The sequence below is a fragment of the Monomorium pharaonis genome, chromosome 4 (assembly GCF_013373865.1).
Source record: "Monomorium pharaonis isolate MP-MQ-018 chromosome 4, ASM1337386v2, whole genome shotgun sequence".
Lineage (NCBI taxonomy): Eukaryota > Metazoa > Arthropoda > Insecta > Hymenoptera > Formicidae > Monomorium > Monomorium pharaonis.
In genome coordinates, this window is record NC_050470.1 from 6,469,474 (window position 1) to 6,487,462 (window position 17,989).

At 34.6% G+C, this 17,989-nt stretch overlaps 3 protein-coding genes across 5 annotated transcripts; 1 reads left to right on the forward strand and 2 right to left on the reverse strand.

Annotated features, from left to right (window-relative positions):
- Window positions 1-161: 161 nt before the first annotated feature.
- Window positions 162-3,923, reverse strand: LOC105839760 (rho GTPase-activating protein gacHH). 3 transcript variants are annotated; one of them, XM_012686283.3, is made up of 5 exons: window positions 3,900-3,923; window positions 3,720-3,789; window positions 2,733-2,977; window positions 2,388-2,666; window positions 162-2,204 (listed from the first exon to the last, which is right to left on the reverse strand). In XM_012686283.3, exons 2-5 carry the CDS (start codon window positions 3,723-3,725, stop codon window positions 2,000-2,002), a joined length of 735 nt encoding a protein of 244 aa, XP_012541737.1. In that variant the 5' UTR covers window positions 3,726-3,789; window positions 3,900-3,923; the 3' UTR covers window positions 162-1,999. The 3 variants fall into 3 exon arrangements, with proteins under 3 accessions (XP_012541737.1, XP_036141964.1, XP_036141963.1); XM_036286071.1 differs by lacking the exon at window positions 3,900-3,923 and having other exon boundaries at window positions 3,720-3,893; XM_036286070.1 differs by lacking the exons at window positions 3,720-3,789; window positions 3,900-3,923 and adding an exon at window positions 3,514-3,681.
- Window positions 3,924-7,847: 3,924 nt separating this feature from the next.
- LOC105839759 (calcium release-activated calcium channel protein 1) lies at window positions 7,848-11,278 on the forward strand. The gene is made up of 2 exons (XM_012686282.3): window positions 7,848-8,930; window positions 10,369-11,278. The coding sequence occupies exons 1-2, from the start codon at window positions 8,328-8,330 to the stop codon at window positions 10,858-10,860; spliced, it is 1,095 nt and encodes a 364-aa protein (XP_012541736.1). The 5' UTR covers window positions 7,848-8,327; the 3' UTR covers window positions 10,861-11,278.
- LOC105839761 (signal peptide peptidase-like 3) lies at window positions 11,109-17,687 on the reverse strand. Its single transcript, XM_012686284.3, has 6 exons — window positions 16,436-17,687; window positions 16,209-16,354; window positions 15,807-16,123; window positions 15,349-15,692; window positions 14,680-15,105; window positions 11,109-14,067 (listed from the first exon to the last, which is right to left on the reverse strand). Exons 2-6 carry the CDS (start codon window positions 16,235-16,237, stop codon window positions 13,999-14,001), a joined length of 1,185 nt encoding a protein of 394 aa, XP_012541738.1. The 5' UTR covers window positions 16,238-16,354; window positions 16,436-17,687; the 3' UTR covers window positions 11,109-13,998.
- Window positions 17,688-17,989: the final 302 nt, after the last annotated feature.

Genomic DNA, 17,989 nt, shown 5'->3' on the forward strand with positions numbered 1-17,989 from the left:
TTAATTTAAAGATAATTAGCTATACAAACATGTTTTCTTAACAATTAATAGTTATGAAAAATGATATGTGTGTGTGTGTGTGTGTGTGTGTGTAGAATTTGTTTATGAAGTTTAGTATATAAAGTCATTAATGCGAACTTGTAATTAAAAAAAATTTAGTAATTGGTTGATTGGGTAATTTATTAAAATTCTAGATACAGTTTTATTATATCATAATCGTATTTTAATGCAAAACTAATACACATACATGTAATCATTCATTCATAATAAACGCACACGCGCCTACATTATATGCTATCATTTATTTTTATCACGCTTTTCAATAATCATACATTCTTTCAATAATACATGCAAAATATAAACTAAAAAAATTATTAGTAATATATAATAATATAATTAATTTCCTCTATTCTAAGAGTATAAGTCCCAAATCTTCAACTTTTCTCTAAATTAAAATTCTTTCCTTACTTTGTTGTCCTACTAATAATATCCGCTATATAATACAAAAGATACATAATTATAAAACACAAAACGTAAAAGAACCTTCGTTTGTGCTAAAGTAAAAAAAAAACTGACGTGAAAATTGACAAAAAATCTTACAATAAAGAAAATGTTCATCCCACTCTTAAAATCTTAGAAAACCTTAGAATAGACGAAATCAACTTCATTCAAATTTCTAGTAATATTGCTTTACTGAAAAAGTATAGGATTGTTTTAAATAGCAAATATATGGAATATTCCAAATTCATGTCCTTTGATCAATTCTTTGATTAATTTAGATAGACATGTCATGCTGAACATAATATACGGACATTTATTTATAAATTGTGATGCCAATTGTAACAGCATAAAATTGTAACATCTATTTTAATCTTTGTTTTAATAATAATGGATTAATTGCATTCTGCTTTTAGCAGAATATTGTCGCAATTTTTATAGCATCAGAAGACCTCTTTTGGTGACAACATTCATGTTATGACATGAATGAGGACGTATCTTTGAGTATATGTGTCATCGTCTACATCTTCAAATTTTGTCACTATGCAGACAATATGCAGAAATATGTCTATTTGAGTTGAAGTATATTTTTCTTTAACAATGTTTATCATTTACGAATTATAAGCGATTAAAAAATTTTTTTCGTGAACTAAAATTAGAAAAGTCAAATGTATAACAAAACTATATCCACTGTTTGACTTCAATTAGAACTTGTAACATAAATTTAATTCTCTGACTACATACATTTTCTGATTATAATGTCCGAAACAAAATAACATCTACTCGTAAAGACTGTAAAACAATCAAATCTATTATCTCCCCCTTTTTAAAAAAGTAGATAGTAAAAGAGAAGCACATTATATGTATACGAAAAACCAATATATCGTTGAACACAGAGCATGTCTCGCACAGACATGTTAAATGTGACTTGTTCTATAAGTCACATTCTTGCTAATTTATTAAAAATATTATTTTTATCCAAAACAACATTTTCTTAAAAGATTTTGATAAATAGTTGCTCCTATATCCAATTATTACTAAAAAAGGAATACCAGACGACAAAGTTGGTTACTTGCTTCAAAGTGCATAAAAATTAAAAATTAATTATATCTTTATAACAATCATTTCTTTCATATACTTATTACACAAATAATATAAATAAAGAAATTGTAACAAAATACATAATAAAGAATACATACAGCAAAAAAGATGTATTATACTTAAATAGCTGAATCAACAAAGTATGATGAAATGACATAAAATTCATGATCAATGAATAAAAATAGTATATTAAAGACTGTTTTAGATTCACATAAATGCGGCGTTACACAAATGATTATTATACAATAGGAGAAATTGCAGAACATACTTTATATTCTTTATCCTAATCTACTTTAGATTTTGCAGAATGTTGAATTTTTTTCCAATTCAAAGTACAATATTTATATTTTTGCATTTTCAATGCATATGGAGATAAATATGTTGTACTAACCAGAGATCCTCATAATTCCATTGGTTCAAATGCTGATGTGGCATTGGATAACATGTTATTCAGATCGGGAATAGTTTCATTATTGTTATTATTATTATTGTTATTATTGTCATCGGATGTATTTGGAATTGGTGTTGGAGTATCTCTCGTTGGCAGGATACGAAGATGCCTATTTGGTGGTTCCCAAAGAACTAAAGCCATAGAAGGTCTCTCTCTGAAAAAGAAAAAGAAACCACATTTAGCTCCTAAAATTTATCTCTTAAATTTTTATATTAACTTGTTTTAAATTATCTCTCTTTCTCTTTTTCAAATCAAAAGCATTGTGTTTTTATTAAATCATATAACTAGTATATACAAAAGTGTAAATATAAATTAGTGTATATTAATTTATATTTACAATTTAGATATAAGAGTCGATGGCAGAATAGGTTCCTCTTGCATTCGCTTGAGTTCCTCTGAAAGGACCAATCTTGGATGTAGCTCACTCGTTTGTTCAGCATTTATTGTTTTCGTTGAATCATCCAAATCCGTATTTAATTGCTTATAACAGGGAGATGCTGTGTGAGCAGTGGAAGTTGATGGCACTGGATTGTTGGATTCATAATTGGAACTGATATGTAGATCTTTAAAATGCGCAGTTATCTTTTCTTCTGTTATAAACTGTTTTGTTTGATGCCTATTTAAAACGTACCATCAGAAGTTTGATTCAATGCAGTAGACATGTAAAATGCACAATACTCACATATCAACAATGTCTGGTGCTTCTAATTTTCTTTTCTGATGGAGTACTGGTCCAGAGCTGGTCTCTCCAGTGAACCTAACCAATTCCGATTGTTGCAATCCAGGTACACTCCACGGAATGCTTATCGGTGGTACTTGTGGCATTTGCATCCATGGTCCAATCTGTTGTTGCTGTGAGTTCTGTTGGTTCATCATCTGCTGAAAGACGGACTGCGGTGTACATAAGTGTGCTCCAACCATAGTATTCTAAAAAATACAAACATACAAAAGAAATTTAAGTAGACTAATACAAAAATTTCTTTATAATACTAATATATAATAAATTCAATCACTTTCTTTACTGTACTCTGTACTAATACACACACATGCACGCGCGCGCACGCACACACACACACACACACACACACACACACACACACACACACACACATGTTAAAGGCTATATGTAAAGTTATTTAAAAGATTTATAAAATACTATATTTTTAGCAGAATATATATTAGAATTATCGAACAAAACAAGTTTACACATTACATTTTTGCACATAGATATATTATCATATAACCTTTGCATTAGAGCAGAGTCAGTATATATTTACTAAAAGGTTTGTTTTTTATTCCTGCACTGCTGTACTGGTGCAATAAGTTAGAATAAAACAAATATATTTTTTCTCAATCTAACTTATTACATTAGTGCAGCAGTATAGGAATAAAAAACAAACCTAAAATTAACTACAACAGAAGTAACATAACATTATTTTCTAAAATGTGAGGATTGAACTCACATTGTGTATTATCTCATTATACATACAAGACCATATTTTATAACCATATAATAATTGGCGCATGAGTCAGAACATTATATAAAAAACGCATTATATGAAAGTCATAAAAATTATTATGAACTTCCTCCGATGACTGAAAATGTCAACAACGATGATTTATATACTGTGTTATACGTACAATTATATTTATACTGTATTTCACTTACTGTCATTTGGGATGTACTCGGCCGTGCGTCTGGAGAAGAATTTTGTGGATCCAGGGTATCGCTTAGCTACCTGCAGAAATGTCATATATATATATTATGACGTCTGTTTTCTATTTATAGGCCTCGAAGGTAAATAAACACCGCGCTAAACGATTACAACGAATCCTCCTGGACGCTAACCTGTACGTTTCGGATCACAGATCGCGTTTGGTTTGGGGGGTCGTAGTGTACATTCATCAGTGACGTACCTAGCGAGCGCAATACGTCATTTGAACTGCAACACTGCAAGTCTTGAAACTTCCGGAAAATTCGCAATATTTTACGTCCTAGCTGGCTTGCTTTTCTATTGCTATTAGCGACGTATTTTCTATATGTCTCGATAGTTTATTTAGTCGAGTTTGTGTTGATTTGTATCAGTAAATCTGTTCATATTGCTTGAACAAATTACTGACATTTTTTTATAGATATCTTTGAAAAATTGACTTTGCAGAATTCTAAATTCTTTTATTTTACAAAGTACACACAAAATGAAGAGGGCAAAGAACGATTTTATGTAAAAAAAGTTTTTTTTTATTTTTTAATATATTGACCAATTTTTTAATATGAAATTGTCCTCTTAATTTTTGTGCGTACTATATTTTAATTGTGTAAAAAATTTTGAAATATTCTGTAAAGTTAATTCAAAGATATTTTCTAATAAGAAAATTGGTTGGTAATTTGCTTCAAGAGCTCTTTAAAATGAGGTAAATATACATTTGGGTGTTGGAGAGAGCGAGAGAGCGAGAGAGAAAACGAATTAATTAAGATATTGCAAGAATGCAAAAAGTGCAAACAACATGAACAGGCCTAGTGTTTCCAGATCCTCGCCGCTGCCACACGTCAACCGGGTGGAGGGAGCACGCACACATTATAAAAAAAAGTCAACATATGTGTTCGTTAATTTTACGCGTGTGTGGGAAAACGTCAAATAGTGGGAGGAAACAAAAAGCGGAAAAGGGGAAGTAATTAAAAGAGTTGGAATAATACGAACAATAATACGGAGATTCAACTATATACATCAAATCTGGCTCGCTCTTTAAGATATTTTTAGAACTGAGCACAATTCTTCTATTCTTGAAATTCTGAAAAATCTCTTCGATTAATTTTCATTCTTGAGTCCATGTGATATATTTTTCATGCTATAGACTACAGATCTATAAGCGACTTTATTATTACAAGCGTAATTATAAAAAGTTCTAACATATAAATGTACCGTAATGTTCGCTTTTTATATACATATAGGAGCTTTCCAGCAAGCGACACAAATCGACACAGCAGTATTTTTGTATTTGTTTAATATTCAGTGAGAGATAAGGACAGAATTACTGCTGTGTCGATTTGTCTCTTGCTGGAAAGCTCCCTATATGTACATAAAGAAAATAAGTTAAAATAAAATTTTTTTCTTAATATGGATCACAGCCAAGAAAAATTTTTACTTGCGACAGATATCTCAAATGACTTTTAATGTGTATCTTGCAATATCAATAATGAAAAAAAAATAAAGAAAATACACATGTGATCATCATCAGTTTACGATAGTGGAAAAACACTTCAGCTTTATTGGACATGGTAGATTATATCTAATGATGATAAGCTCTTTCAATTTTTTATTCAAACTCATATTCAAGCAGTAACAAAGATACATCAAACTCACTATGATTACAATAGAGTTAATAATATGAATAATATTTAAATGTTATATAAAAAAATTTTATTATATGCATATATGTATAATATATGTGTACGTATGGTATATATGTATATGGTTTGTATAAAAAGTACAACTTTATAATGATAAATGTTTCTATACATTTCCTGATTATTTGTATTTTACAAATATATATCTCATTCTTTTTTTATCATAAGTACTTTATTTGCTCATTTGATATTTATAATAATTCTGAAAACATTAGCGACATATATATATATATATATATATATATATATATATGCACCTTGATAAATTAACAAATCAGCTTATCAAATCATTATTAAATAGTGAACACACTATCAAAGTATTTCGGAAGTATGTATTTTATTTATTAAAAAATATTTTTTATGCGCGTACATAACTCCGGTATAACTTCAATTTTGCCGCTCGTGTTGTACTTCTGATCTTGTCACGCGTTTGTTACAAGATTTTGTCAGCATTTTTGTCACGCAAATAGCCACGTAACTTTTATACACGAGGACGCACAGATTGCATAACTTGTTGTTCTTCGTGTTTCTCCAATAATTTTAATTTTATTACTAAACTATCCAATGTGTCTTTGCAGAAATATGGACTACGAGATTTGTTGCTCGTAGTCCATAATCAAAAAAGTTTTGAAGCTCGAAAGAAAAACGTAAATCATTTCGAAAGCTTTAACAATCTTATAAAGTATTTAATTAAAAAAAAATTTCCATTTATAAAAAATTTAATTAAGAAATAAATCGCGTGCCATTGCAATATAAAGGCGTGTGTACGTTTGGTTTACAGCGAATCGAATTTTTGTTAATCGCTCCGCTAAAACCAGTTTGATTGCAAAAGGTCGAATATGTGAAAGGCGAAAAGAATCGGAAAACCTTTCTCTTCGCGGGATACATTAATTTAACTTCGTGGAATATGCCGGAGCGTCGTATAAAATTATTCGCACAAATACTGCTGCATTACGGTATTATATTGTTCTCGCTGTTATCTGCGACGATCTTTGTATATTAGTATTACCAAGAAACATTTTATATACTTCCGCAGGTACGCATTATATCACCAACGCAGTCGATTACTTATCAGATTTTTCACAGATGGTAATTTATTGTAATTGGGCTGAAAAATGATTGGAATGAAAATTAATTTTCTAAATCATTAAATCACTTGATATTTTTGTCGCTTCGAACTGGCAATGTACACTTCGAGATAAAATGTACATACATACTCGAATCATAAGATTGAGGAAGGACTTTTCTCTCTGAAAGTGTCAGAAAAAGCTAAATTTTTGAAAAGGACAAATAAATAACAAAATCGATATTACTTTATTAACTTCAAATATTTTTCCTTTATTGGATTTTATTGTAGTGAAAATAGCTAATGCGTTGAAAATTGATGAGTAATGACTTTTTTCAAGGAAGGACTGACTCATCAGAAAATCCGTTAAACACAAGATCGCGGAATTCATGCTAGGACATCGTAAGGAGAAATGTATATATTTCGATTAATAATAACATTTCAATGTCTTTCCAAACGCGTGACAATGTGAAGGCGCATGATAAGCTACTCTTAGAAATATCCTGTGTTAGATACATAAAGGCAAAACGAGCCGACGCGACCATTTGAATACAAAATTACCTTCGAGAATCATAATCGCGCAAGTTTTTACCCAAAGCCCGGTAATTCCCTCTCCTGTAGAAAAAAGAAGGTAAAATGACTACTAAACCGCCTGACGTAGTCCAGCAAGGCGAATGTGTTGTACCGGGTCTCTACATACTCCAATGATTACGTGTAACGATAAATACATACATACGAAGCAACGTGTGGCATACAGGTGATTAATTCCGCCTGTCAGAATGCAGGCTCCTCCATAAATAATATTCCGCCGTTTATTTCACGCCGTACGCTTTTACGATAGGAATAAGAGGACTGATTTTCTTCTTATGGTAATGTCGCAACGTACGCGGCGTATAATCAGTCCCAATGTCGTAGACGTCGGAGGGGAGAGTTCTCAAGACAACAAGCAATTAGGGAAGAATCCGAGATAAGGACTGCATGCGATTGCACGAGTAATTGGCCTCCGCGCTTTTATCTTCCGGCATGAACAAAATTCTCCGCGACTCGTCGGTTCTCTTCTCACCGTTTTCGCAGTAAGTCGTGCGACGGACTTGTCTCATCGCCGAGCGTCTTATCACCCGTTCAGGAAAAACAAACGTCATTGGCCGCAACATTGGGGTCTCTCAACGGGCACATAAGAAAGGTGAGCCGCGTATCGCACCGTCACACAATCGCGCGTGGATACGCGCGGGAGGCCACATAGCCGGTTGTTATGTCGCAGATATGGCTCGAAGGTAATTAATACTATTGTTATGATTCAGAGAAGAGTAACGTCATGTCCGTACTTTGGCTAGGCGCGATCCTTCAGTCTTCGTGCGTCGGAGCTCCGATGCACAGGTGCGCGGCCGCTCCGCGTGTCTACCGTTGTTGCCGCACGCATCGCCGACGCTTGGAGCGGCGTTGTCCTGAGAGATAACGTTGCGCCGCTCGTGACCGGCGATACATAACGACGTGATAATCCAATATAACGCCTTCAGACTGTCGCAACTCCGCGACAATAATACGTTGCCGCTGATGTCGAAACGATTAATTTATAATACAAATGATTATGTGATCGCATATGGAATTTGATGCTAACAATATAAGTGAATTATGTACGATGTGATATGCTTTGACATACCTGCATGCATACCTGCTCAAATATCTGATCGACTCGTTTAAGGTCTCGTCGAAAGTAACGCTGACATGCGTAAACACTCCAACTGGTAGCCGTGGGATTTTCTGTTGTACAACTCTACTGTTGAGCGAGAAGAGTTGTCCAAGAGATGAGCGCTTTTGTCGACTGCGTCCGAGACGAGAAAATGCCGAGTGTTGGAAGTCTTGCGAAATTAAACAACGTGAGTAGTACCACGCTCAGTGATATGGGGGAGGAAGTGAGAGGTGGCAAATTCAACAAGTCCACGCAAAGCGATATCCCGTATGGATCGGCGTGGAGGCTTCCTTGCGGTGGACACAGATCTAGACCGATGTCCATGGCGTATCTGCCGACGAGGCAGGTGCCGATGAGCGAGTCAAGTTTCTCCACGCACAGTTCCAGAAGTACGCTGTATCCTGTACAGAGCGAGCTGGTCTTATCACCTAGAAATAGGCACAACAACAATAAATACGTGTCTCTGGACATGAGATCTATCAACAATCTTCCGCATCCTAGTCCACACTCCAATAGTCACATTTTTGGCAACAGTACACCTTACACGTGTTCCTGTACGTGCGCGGCTTCGCATATCCCGCCGCCGCCGTCGGCACCGTTCTCACAAACTGATAGTCAGGACGGGCCCGAGAGTCTCTCGTGGAGAAGACTTCACATGAGCAGAGCGAAGCTGAAAGCAACTGCAACCACATCTGAACTTCTTAGTGGTTTTGCAATGGTACAGTATAATCAATTTAATACATTCATATTTATATATATCATATCTCAAAACGATTGTATGTATCAAGATGAGAGTTTCTTTCTGACACAAAATTAATTTTTGCATATTTTTTTGAACTTAAAAATCTTCACGATTAACTTTTTTTTGTTTATTGGATTAAATCTAAATACTTCAAAACTTTTGATCTGTGTAAAAATAATAAATAACAATAATCAAAAATATAATAATATGAGTACTTATAAAATACAACAGGAAAAATGACTGCTTATCGATTATTCAAAATAAAAAACAAAACAATATACTCTTTACTGTTTACGAACGTGTCTATCATTTATGTACCGATATATTTCTTTATTACAATCATAAAAATAACAATCATAAAAATGGCACTTTGAAAAAGAAATTCGCATTTTTGCTTTTTGCTTTAATAAAAATTTAATTTTTGAAAGAATTAAGTTCATCGTGATTCGAGGAGAAATGAAAAAAGAACATTTTGCTTTTTGATAAAGTTTTAGAGGCCAATCAAATTTTTTTTGACGTATCATGGAGTTACACGTAACACTAGTTCTGTGTAGGAGTTTTAATATTTTAATAAGTTTTTTTTATATTTATATACTTAATCAATTATTTCAAGAACAGACATTCCTTACATCTGCATGCCTACGTTTTTTTTGTAATTTTTTGCTTTCTTCTTGTATTCGGACGTTCTTCATCACATTAATCATCTTGAATTTACTTCATTATCAAATCAGATAATATAACTTTGTCAATTTCGTGGACGTCATCAAGATATTTTAAGAATATATTTTTTAAGAATTAGCAAAAAACATAAATATAGAGAAAATCTTTAAATTAGACATGGGAAATTTCTTTTATCTATTCTTGCAATTGCTTCTTAGTTTTATGATATATTTTTGTAAACTAATTATTTATTAGTCTAACAATTTTTATAGAACTTTTTTGAATAAATATCTTATATCATTTACTCGATTTCAGGGCAAAATCTTCTTACGTCTGTAACATTTCTTAATTTGTATAAAAACTTTTAATTTTAACTAAAAATTAAATGATTTTATATTGTATTTTTTTATGCAATTAATTTGATTCGATTAATTAAACAACTTTTCTCATTTATATGTAACAAACAGTTAATATTTATAATTAATTATAATATTTCGAGAATAAATTTAAGTAAAAATTGTTTTTCTGGAAAACTCTAACTCAGAGCAGACTGAACGCGATTACACAACATTTCCTGAAAATGGTTAAATCGTCGACGACAATTCTATGTAATCTTCATGCACATCTATGGTTATATAAGACAGATATCACTTTCTTTAATCCGCTTCAGTTTCTCACAATACTTAACATAAATGTCTTCTAAAGTTATTGACGATTGTAGTAAATTGTACCTTACTTTTTTATGCTCTTTTAGGTGGCGATGGTGGAACTGCAAATAAATGAACCAACAGCGGTGCCGGAATGGCTATTTGTAATGTTCGCCGTCTGTACTACCTTTTTGGTATCGGTGCACATCTTTGCGTTAATGATCAGCACATATCTTTTACCCAATATCGAAGCCATAAGTAAGCTCCAAGTCTCGCGACTCATAACAGAGTCGCCCCACGAAAGGATGCGCGGTTTCATCGAATTGGCTTGGGCATTTTCCACGATACTAGGACTGTTTCTTTTTCTAGTAGAAGTGGCTATTCTCTGCTGGGTCAAATTCTGGGACTATTCTTTTACCGCTGCCACTGCCAGCACCGTGATAGTTATTCCTGTGCTCATAGTATTCGTTGCTTTCGCTGTTCACTTTTATCATTCTTTGGTGGTTTATAAGTGTGAAAGTGTAGTGTCAGATATGAAAGATTTGGAGAGTATAAAGAGGAACTTGGACAACGTGACAATAGGTCAAACTAATGTATAAACCCGAGATGATAATATGACCTGTAATATATACACAAATGTGATAATTCTAAAAATCTAAATGAAAGGGAATGCACTGAAGTTAGGGTAATAAATAAAAATTATATAATTTCTATTGTGAATGTGAAATTAATTTATGATAGGCAGGAATACTCAGGTTTAAAATAGGTGCTACTCTTCAATTTAAAACATATCTTTAATGAGAGTGACATAAGAAAAAAACGCTATTGTGGATTTGTTATTAATAACTTTACTTTTCAAACGCGACCATATGAAAATGGTCAGGTTTTATTATATATAAAAATGTACATAGCTGTACACATGCAAGTCGAGAATTGCAACAGTACAAGCGAGTGCTCTTTAGTATATTACCTATATAATATCCAGCATTTAATAATATTTGTGTGTATACGGTTTAATTCTTGATTTTTATTTAAATCCTGTTCCTTGATCATTCTGTCACTATCATACGTCATGTCACTAATATATAGTATCCTTTTTTATCGCGTCTTAGTTTGTGGAAAAACTGAAGGACAGTTGAGTACTTACTTATTTTTATGTACATACATTTTCCAATTTACATAATTTTTATAGTCAACAAATAAGAGTTTACAATGTCCAGCGAAAAACATGGTTTTTGACTTGTATTAGAAAAAAACAAGATATTATAATTAACGTACTTCTCGTTTTTACCATAAACTAAGTTGCAATCTTACTATAAACGGTTTCTATATTATACCTTAACTTCTTTTTGTACAAAAACACTCATCGGTCGAAGGAGTCGTTGTAAGCAAAACGGGGAAATATAATTTTACTTTAGTACAACAAAAGTATTACATGATATTTGTCGCGATATAAATTATAAATTATATTGCACTAGTCTATGTCCAAAAACTTGAACGTTTCCTTATAGATATATGCTACGTCATATTCAAAATTCATTGCATTCGATTATTTGCTTAATAAGCAAAATCTCTTCACAAAGGCGAATCTTGCGAGTGTAAAATTTGCCTCTTGAAATTATTCATATGTACATTGGAAGAGAAAAAAAAAATTCAAAATGTACATTATACAGAAATATAAATGTCATGTTGCAGTGTACGTAACTCACTACAAAAAAAAAAAAAAGAAAAATACTGTTCAGAGATAAACTGATAATTTGAGCATGAGCAAATTCTTGAAAATTACTTTACTTTAAGAAAATACATTTAAATTGGTTTAAAATTGGCTAAAGTCGTTAAAATCATTTTACAATGTATCTTCATAATTTTCTGATAATATATGTAATAGAAGTAACTAAAATATATTTTATTATTTATTTTTTATGTGATTATTATAAAATATTTTTAAAAATGAGTCAGTGATAAATATGATAATAATGGAGAATAAATTGCTTGTGCTATGGACAGGTAGACGAACGAAAAATGAAATTATGTTAAAAACATAAACTATTACGAAATTAACGAGATGATATTAGAAATGCCTTTTTCTCGTAAAATTGAGATACTGTTTTTCTGTACTGAGTGTGTGATGTTTCTATATTAATACACAGATTAAATTAATTTATATAATGCCGAATAATTCATCTTTTCTATTATATTTTTCTATCGCATTGAAAAAGTACTATTTTAAAAAACTTTTGACACATACTGTTTATCCAAAGTAAGTTACTATCATTCTGATGTATAATTTACTAATTCGTTGATTATAATAAAAGATATAAAAGAATGATCCAGACAATCGTTGAATATAATTAATCTGTGATTATGAATTTTACGTAATATATTATAAGAAACAATATGAAAACAGCTAATTCCACTTGTCTTAAATACGTAGTGTAATATTATTATATTAGAATATATATTGTTATTTTTTATTAATCTCTACGATATTACGATAGATTGATCTAAGAGAACGGTAGAATGGAAAAACTCGTTTATCTTTCAGAAGAGTCACTTAATAAATTGGCTTTCATACATATTATTTTCAGTCTTGTCCTTAAATAAACATATAAAGTCTTTCTGGTAGCCTATCCATAGCAAGAGCTTGTTTAGAAAGCCTTCTTGTTTAAACAAACCTTGTAATTATCTTTAACAACGCAGTTTTGTTCTTTATCTTCTACTTCCATATTGAAAATGATAATGTTTACTTCCGAAAAAGATGACTCACTTACAAATAAGTAAAATAAAATATGGTATCAAAAAGCGTGCCACTGATTATCGTAAATTGCAAGACTTTGTGCCCCCTTAAAAGTTTATGAAAAATGATAATAAATATATACAATATAATTCTTTTTAATATTACTACTTTATCAGGATTAAACCAACTTTAAAACAAAGTCACAACCTACACGTATATGTGTTTTGGATTCTTACCTAAATATTTAAACAGTTTATAAATTATCCTATTCATAGCTACACATTTGCAAGTAATTCGATTCTGATTAATTGTAATAAACTAAAATAGTATTCTTTCCAGTCGTTTGTAACTGAACTTTATGGGAATAATATTTAGTGTTGTATGATTTGTTCGATTGAAAGTAAATATCTTGAGAATGTATTATTTTTTACGATGGCTCTCTAAAATAGAAATAGAAGATTTTCCTTTGTTCGTTAAATTAATCACATGCGATACATAGTCTTTAGCTATTACTTAGTAGTTCGAAATGACGATAGTTATCGATTGCGTTATCTACTGTGCACAATGTCTATCCATATACTCAACATCAAGTTAAGACACAGAAAGAATGCCAATAATATATGTGTCATTTGGCATTCCAGAAATATTTTCAGAGACCTTCTTGTTCTCTATTGTTTCAGTAAAAAGTCCTTTGCGCACCGCTAACATTACATTCGTGACATTATATTACATTTAAATTATTTATGCGGTATAATGTATTTTTACATGTATTTTTGCATCGTAAATAATCATACCGATCTGATCTAGATCTGATTTACTCTCTGTATGTCATATTGACTTTGAAAAGAATGCGAATGAATTGCGCACATGTGTGTACGTGTAGAAAAAATTACTTACATTAAATGACATTGATGAAAATAAGAATATGAAGTTATATGATGATGAATCTCAAGAATTTTGCCTCCAATGCAACATAATATACAGAGACCCATGACTCTTGTCAAACGTCCATATGTTTTGAAGGTTGTTGAGATATGAATGGTTCACTCCACATCCGACGTAAATCTCCCTGAAAGTAAAAAAACACACATACATAGGCATACATAATTTGTACGTTATTTAATGTGACACACATAAATATTCACATTTTTTTGTAAAACCAATTGCTAAAAATTTTCATGATTAGAGTAAGAGAATTCAACATAATTCTTTAAATTATTTTTCAATATTAAATTAAATGTAATATGTAGAGAGTGTTTCAGATCATTTCATATTTTATTTATGTTTTCTCTTTAATCAATTTAAAATTGATTTTTTTTTAATGTATGAAGAAAGTACATTTCTCAGTTTCCATAATTTATTTAATATTAAATACCTCCTTATAATTCCTAAATCAAATTTCAAATATTTATATTTATATAATTAGCAAATTTTTTTTCTTTATTCATAGTTCTTTTGCAGTTTTACATTCAAAAATTTTTTATTTAGATTTTATCTTTATTGATTTTATTTTTATAGATAATTAGTTATTAAATATATCAGTTAAACTTTAAATCTGTTGTTACAGATGCATTTTTTATTTAGAATAATCTCCCAAACAATTTATCAAAGTTTTTATCTTAAAGCCCTTATCTTCAAACTGCTAAATATATTAGAAAATATACAGAAAACATAACGATACCTTCAAATACGCCATCGTGAGCAACGGCAACAAAGTGAAGGGCACAAGGTACAATAAGGCAGGCTGCGCAGCTTTGAACACCTCAGAGCTTACAGTAGCGGTAAGTAGACCAAGAAAATAACCGATCAAAGAGCAATGAAAATAGCTAATTCGACTGAGGTGGCGTGGTGGTGGTACCCCAGTCTCACAGCCGCCGGGTAACAGCTGAGTCTTTTTGTATGCATCGTATCGCAAGACAAAACAGAGCAACAGACCCGGCATGACAACATCGCCAAGGCCTAACATCGAAAAATGTCCCGCCTGATGCATCGACGGGAAAACTAGTTTTCCAGGTAAAGGTAATTTTGGCGCGGCTCTCGCCACGCCGCCTAAGTGTAATCTTCTAGCCACGAGACTCACTGGATTATCTGCAGGCCTAGTTGCTACCTGTAACAATAAGAAATACAAATCACATATATTGCGCCAATGTAAGTTATGTGACATTGTACTCTTAAATAATCTACATGGATACATTGTGCAATTCAGTCTGTTCTCATCTTACAATGTACCATCATGAGAAAATACTATATGAAGAGAAAATATGTAGACAGTATGGCGTCACAAGAGAAGCATGCAATATGTTTTTTGTTCTTTGTATGTAATACTTTTATAAGATCTACGAAAACTTACCTTAACCATTACGTTTGTGCTGAATATGTAAGACGAAAAGAAAACCCAGAAGACATCATAAATCAGCAGTCCGGTTAACAACAATGTGGATACCTTGAGACTAGGTAGTCGAACAAATGCGATAAATGCCACACACAGACCCATACCCATCGCGTCCATCAGCAGCCAGTGCCCAGTCAGGACCCAGATGCATACTATACTCACGCTGAGCGAGAACGAGAGTAATTCAGCACCTGTAAATCTCCCACAGACGCCAAAGGATATTTTGTTACCATCGGAACAGGGTCTAATGATGTACTGACACATGGGCAATAAAAGAAATGCCAATGCAACTGTAGCTATAACTGAAACAAAGCATAATTTACATTAGGTGAAGACATATACCAAGTGTCCTATATCAAAGTTACATCATAATAACAAGATTAACTCTAAATTAAATTTGTTATCAAAACACGTACTGGCTGTACAAATTGCAAGAAGCATCTGCATACTGTCGAAAAAGAAAAACATGACGAGTAGAGAAATGGAAGCACCGAGAGGTAGACAAAGGGCGTGCATCGTGTCGAGAGTTTGAACTCTTCCACCATTGGCGCTGTCCGGATTACCAGCGCTGGTATTACTCGTAAGCCCGGTCAATAGATTACTACGTTCCTTCTCCTTCTCTCTCTCCCTCGCCTCTTGCTCCATGTTTAGAGATCGGAAACTACCGTAAACTATCAGTAGGATTGATATTAGGAAAGTGGATATCCTGGATGAATCCATTATGGAATAAGCCCTGGAACGAGTAGCAGCGTGATTGATAAACCAATGTAATCAGCAAATTGCGAAAAGAATGAGGTATTAATGCAAGCTGCACTAACCACTGGTAGTCGACTTGATACGTGGCCATGTTTAAAAATGCCTGGCCGCAGCACTCAGCGCTATGCGAGGACACCTCCTGACATTTAGATGTCCGCTGTTGAAGTGCTTCTTGCTCGCACTAACCTACATCGGAGATCATCTGCCGCTGGAAAAGAAAAAAAACCCGAGGTCGAACAGCGTTAACCAACCCGCGGAGAGTCGCGTAAAAAAATCATCCGAAACGTACCTGGTGTCCCTCGAGTTCAGCATTATTGGCGATTAATGGAATTAGGCCTGTGGAAGCCTCCCGGGTCACCACCTTAGCGGCGCGAGCGACGTGAGGAAACGAGAGCTAGATCCTAGGGTGAGCTCACGGTGCGGACGGCGCGCGGCGGCGATCGAGGACGAGCTCGGCGCAACGCGGAGACGAACGAACGCAGAACGACATCGCGGGAAGTAATCCTCGGTCTAGCGCGATACGATCGCGCGACTAGGAGGCGATTGTCGTCGTACCGTGACCGCCGCCGCCGCCGCGTCGGATCCTGGCATCTCCCGCGATCGCCTCTTCGTCCACTTTCCAACTTTCGCCCGTGAGCGTCGCGTGCGTCGCGCAGCCGCGAGGATCGACACCAGCCGAGAAGAGCGGACCAGCAGCCGCTGGGAAACGGAGTCGCTGCCGATGATGACGACGGCGACGACGCCGATGGCGATGACGACGGCGACGTTCGACGCGCACGGATCGACTCGCCCACGGGACGCGACGCGCGACGCCGTGTTGAGACGACGGCGATAACGCCGTGCGATCGGAACGCCGAAGCACTGCGTGTGCTCCCTCTCTCTCCCTCTCTCTCTCTCTCTCTGTTCCTCTGACCGTTTCTCTCTCTCTCTTTCTCTTCGCTCCGCGCACGTAGCACAGCTGATCGCGGCTATTTACGCATCCGAGCGCCGCGCGGCCGCTCCCGTGCGGACGGAACGCAGTGCCGTTCGTATCGCACTACGGACATTCACCATTTTGGTAAACACACGGGTCACGTGATCACCCGCTGGACCTGCGGCCCCTCCCCCCCCCTCCCTGAGAGAGAGAGAGGTTCACTATTACTCCCTTTACTCCGGAAAACCGCCTCGCGACCGAGAACTCTCGCCTCGCGCGACGCGGCTCTCTCACCTGGGCGATCCGAAGTCTGGACCTGCCGCGGAATCTCGCATCACTTCGTCGGCCCGTCTACATGAGCCGTCCTAACGAGCGACACGCGAAAACGGGACCGTGCGAGACGACACGCTCGAAGATCTGTCGGCGCGCGCGAGAGCGGCCGCAACCATCACCCACTATCACCACCACCATCACCACCACCACTACCGCGACACGGCCCACCGTATCATATCGCGGATGAGAACTACTGTCTGCGCGGACAGCGCGGGTCAACCGCTGCTCGAGCGGGCGCAGGTCCGCATGCGGAATCTGCATTCTCCCGCGAGCGCGACTATCTTCGGGTGTTCGAGACGCGCGCCGTCTCCCAGATCGCGAATTCATGCCCGATAAAGAGATTGGCCGACTTCCTAGAAAATCTCCATCTTCCCGTTCTATTATAAATTTGTCTATAAAGATCTCAATTTAGACGCGTTATAATTCGCGATAGAGATGCGAGGCGTTTCTGCTAAAGTCAATTTACGCGTTTCACCAAACTCCGATTAGCTTGAATATTTTTGCTCTGCAATATACCAGTTAAAAATAATTGAAACTAAAGAATTGCAAGGCTCTTAGATTTATTCTTTTTTTTTTCTATGTAAGGACAAAAATATT

What these genes read in the sequence shown, in the direction of transcription:
- LOC105839760 (XM_036286070.1), bottom strand. Translation starts at nt 3,576, where the DNA reads ATGCGCCAATTATTATATGGTTATAAAATATGGTCTTGTATGTATAAT. An exon ending in GCACCAGACATTGTTGATAT is followed by an intron (nt 2,667 to 2,732) that starts GTGAGTATTGTG and finishes CGTTTTAAATAG; the next exon opens with GCATCAAACAAAACAGTTTA. An exon ending in TCGACTCTTATATCTAAATT is followed by an intron (nt 2,205 to 2,387) that starts GTAAATATAAAT and finishes TTTCTTTTTCAG; the next exon opens with AGAGAGACCTTCTATGGCTT.
- LOC105839761 (XM_012686284.3), bottom strand. Translation starts at nt 16,237, where the DNA reads ATGGCCACGTATCAAGTCGACTACCAGTG. An exon ending in TATCAAGTCGACTACCAGTG is followed by an intron (nt 16,124 to 16,208) that starts GTTAGTGCAGCT and finishes TACTCGTTCCAG; the next exon opens with GGCTTATTCCATAATGGATT. An exon ending in TCTTGCAATTTGTACAGCCA is followed by an intron (nt 15,693 to 15,806) that starts GTACGTGTTTTG and finishes GCTTTGTTTCAG; the next exon opens with TTATAGCTACAGTTGCATTG.
- LOC105839759 (XM_012686282.3), top strand. Translation starts at nt 8,328, where the DNA reads ATGAGCGCTTTTGTCGACTGCGTCCGAGACGAGAAAATGCCGAGTGTT. An exon ending in TTCTTAGTGGTTTTGCAATG is followed by an intron (nt 8,931 to 10,368) that starts GTACAGTATAAT and finishes ATGCTCTTTTAG; the next exon opens with GTGGCGATGGTGGAACTGCA.